Source organism: Neomonachus schauinslandi, chromosome 6, assembly GCF_002201575.2.
Source record: "Neomonachus schauinslandi chromosome 6, ASM220157v2, whole genome shotgun sequence".
Lineage (NCBI taxonomy): Eukaryota > Metazoa > Chordata > Mammalia > Carnivora > Phocidae > Neomonachus > Neomonachus schauinslandi.
The window spans coordinates 138172050-138174982 of record NC_058408.1 but is presented as its reverse complement, the minus strand read 5'-3'; the positions used below and the strand labels follow the sequence as shown (position 1 = coordinate 138174982).

The 2933-nt window shown below is 61.7% G+C and overlaps 1 protein-coding gene across 1 annotated transcript; it reads right to left on the bottom strand.

The window, feature by feature from the left end:
• ADRB1 (adrenoceptor beta 1) lies at nt 1-819 on the bottom strand (the record flags this gene model as incomplete). Its single annotated transcript, XM_021700012.1, has 1 exon — nt 1-819. A coding segment is annotated over exon 1 (819 nt), but the record flags the coding sequence as incomplete, so codon positions are not given.
• Nucleotides 820-2933: the final 2114 nt, after the last annotated feature.

Genomic DNA, 2933 nt, shown 5'->3' with positions numbered 1-2933 from the left:
CGGGGGCCGCGCCGGGCCGCTGAGGAAGCGGCGCTCGCAGCTGTCGATCTTCTTCACCTGCTTCTGGGCCTCGCGGAACACCCGCAGGTACACGAAGGCCATGATGCACAGGGGCACGTAGAAGGAGACGACGGACGAGGCGATGGCGTAGGCCCGGTTGGTGACGAAATCGCAGCACTTGGGGTCGTTGTAGCAGCGGCGCGCCTCGTCGCCCTCGGCCCGCCACCAGTGCATGAGAATGGGCAGGAAGGACACCAGGGCCGAGATGGCCCACACGGTGCACACGAGGGCCCGCGCCCGCGCGCGGGTCAGCAGGCTCTGGTAGCGGAAGGGCGACGTGATGGCGAGGTAGCGGTCCAGGGCGATGACACACAGGGTCTCGATGCTGGCCGTCACGCACAGCACGTCCACCGAGGTCCAGAGCTCGCAGAAGAAGGAGCCGTACTCCCAGCGGCCCCGCATGACGATGGTGGCCCCGAACGGCACCACCAGCAGCCCCATGACGAGGTCGGCGCTGGCCAGGGACATGATGAAGAGGTTGGTGAGCGTCTGCAGCCGCGGCGTCTTGGCGATGGCCACGATCACCAGCACGTTGCCCACCACAATGAGCAGCACGATGAGCGCCATCAGCAGGCCTATGCCCGCCGTCCACTGCTGCGACAGCGGCGCGGGGCCCTCGCTGGTCGGGGTCAGCGGCGAGGCGGACGGCGACGCGGGCACCAGCAGCCGCGCCGCCGTGGCCGCGCCGTCGGGGAGCGGCGCGGCCGACGACAGGTTGCAGGGCTCGGAGGCGCCCAGGGCGAGCGCCCCCGCGCCCATGCCGAGCTGCGGAGGCCGGGGGCGGGGGGTGTGGCGGGGTTAGGCCGTGGTTGGGGAACACCCCAGGGGCCCGGGCGGCGGGGCGCGCGGAGGGAGGTCGCGGCGAGGTCAGGGCAGCCGCTGCGCGGGGCCGGAGGCATGGGCGCCGGGCGCCTTCCCCGCGGGAGCCGTGCGCTGTCGCCGCCGCCGCCGCCGCCGCTGCTGCTGGAGCCGCTGTCGCTGCTGGAACAGCCGCCGGGACCTCAGCATGTTTCTGAGCGCGCTGAGCCTGCAGCCCCGGCACCCAGCACCCACCCCACCCCGCTCCCACTCCCCCAAGCCAACCCCCGGGACCTGGCGTCAGGCTCCTGCAGCCAATCCGGGCAAAGGCACGCCCCTATCTACCCCCCCCCGCCCCCCCCACCCCCCCCCCCCCCCCCCCCCCGGCCGTTCAGCTGCTCCCGGGACTCCGGGGCAGATCGCCGCACGAGCGCCGCCCCCGCGCCCGCCGGTTCCTGCAGGCGCGGCGCTTCCAGCGCCCGCCGCTTCCAGGGCCCTGTGCCCCCTACCCCACTACTGCGCCCGGCTCCCTCCCGTGTCCCCGCCGCCCCCTGTAGCCCCCACTCTCTCCGGCAGTCCCCGCTCCCTCCCGCGCCCTTTTTGCCTCTCGCGCTGGGCTCCCTCCTGCGCCCCCCCCGCCCCTGCCCCGGGCATCCTCTCTACCTCCAGTGCCCAGGTTCCCTGCGGAGCGGAGCGCGCGCTCGCCTTAGCGGGGAGGGGATCTCGGCGTTCTCCCGGCGCCCGAGCGCCTCGGACAGTCTGTCCGCCGGGGTTGGAGGAGTTTGGCTGCGAGGTTGTTTCTCGGATCCGGCAGCCTTGCAGAGTGTGTGTAAAACCCTTCCCCCGTCAAGAGGGGACCCAGCCAGCCTGCGCCCTGCCAGCTCGGGGGACCGGAGGCGGGTGTTAGTGGTTAGGGGAAACTTTCCAGCAGAGCGCCTTGCTGGAGCAAACGGCGCATCTGTCAAGAACGCTCTCTGGGCGCTCTTGCAAGGAGCTTCCGTTGTTCCAGTGCAGTAGACGCAGAAAGGAAGCGAAGGTTTGTGCATCTGACAGCTAACGCTGAGGACCAGTTGGAAAATCAAACACTCCTCAGCCCCAGCTAATGAATATGTGAGTATGATGCAACAGCGTGTCGATATTATAGAGGCTTAAGGAAACACAAATGTTAACGTAGAGTAAATGACACCGCCAAGAACAAAGAACACATTTAATTACATTCCAGACTTTTCACGTTCAGTAATAACACTTGTATTCTGTGTTTTATTACTCACATGATTTTATATTTTCAGCTGGGTCAATACAAACAAAAAGGTACTGTTAGTTTTGGTTGACGTAATGAGCTGACATTTCAGATTCCTGGGGCTGCTCGGTTGCTTTCTCCTTTGCCCAAGTTCCCAGATTCTAAAAACTCCAGGATTAGTTTTGGAGGGATGAGAGGAGAAAATATGTAAATACTCAAAAGGATTAATATCCTATAGCGTTTAAAGTTCTATCAGTGGTTTTTGAGGTGGCGAATGAATCCGTGTGAAATTGGCGAGTTGTTAGCCCAGCTGTGGGTAGATTCTGTGTGGGGAAGAGCCACCTTGAACACACAGTGCGGCAGCGGGACTGCAAGCCCCCTCTCTAATCCTGCCATGGTGACGTCCTCAGCTCAGCCTTGAAAATAAAAGGCCTTTAATGGAATCCTCGAGAAGTAAACAGCTTCTAATTACCCATGTAAGGGTGCATGAAAACGTTATACACTGCTCACACGCCTTTCTCGAATTGGAATAAAAATAGGGTCTGGAAGGAACATCAACATCTGGACCTAACCCATATTCTTACCTTGCAGAGAGAGACTGATTTCCACAGCTATCCAAGTCAAGAGCTAAAAGCAAGGCTTATTCAGTTTATAAAGTCGAGCAGTTTTAACCACCTTCCCTTACTTAAATCCAAACATAAATTTGCTTCAGGCCCAAACTGGATAATCAATCAGTGTTACAAGGCGGGTGGGTGTGGGTGTGGGTGATTTGTTTATTCACCCCTAAGCCAGGACTTGTCATCCAGTTCTGCCAACCTGGGGAGGTTGAGAAGGG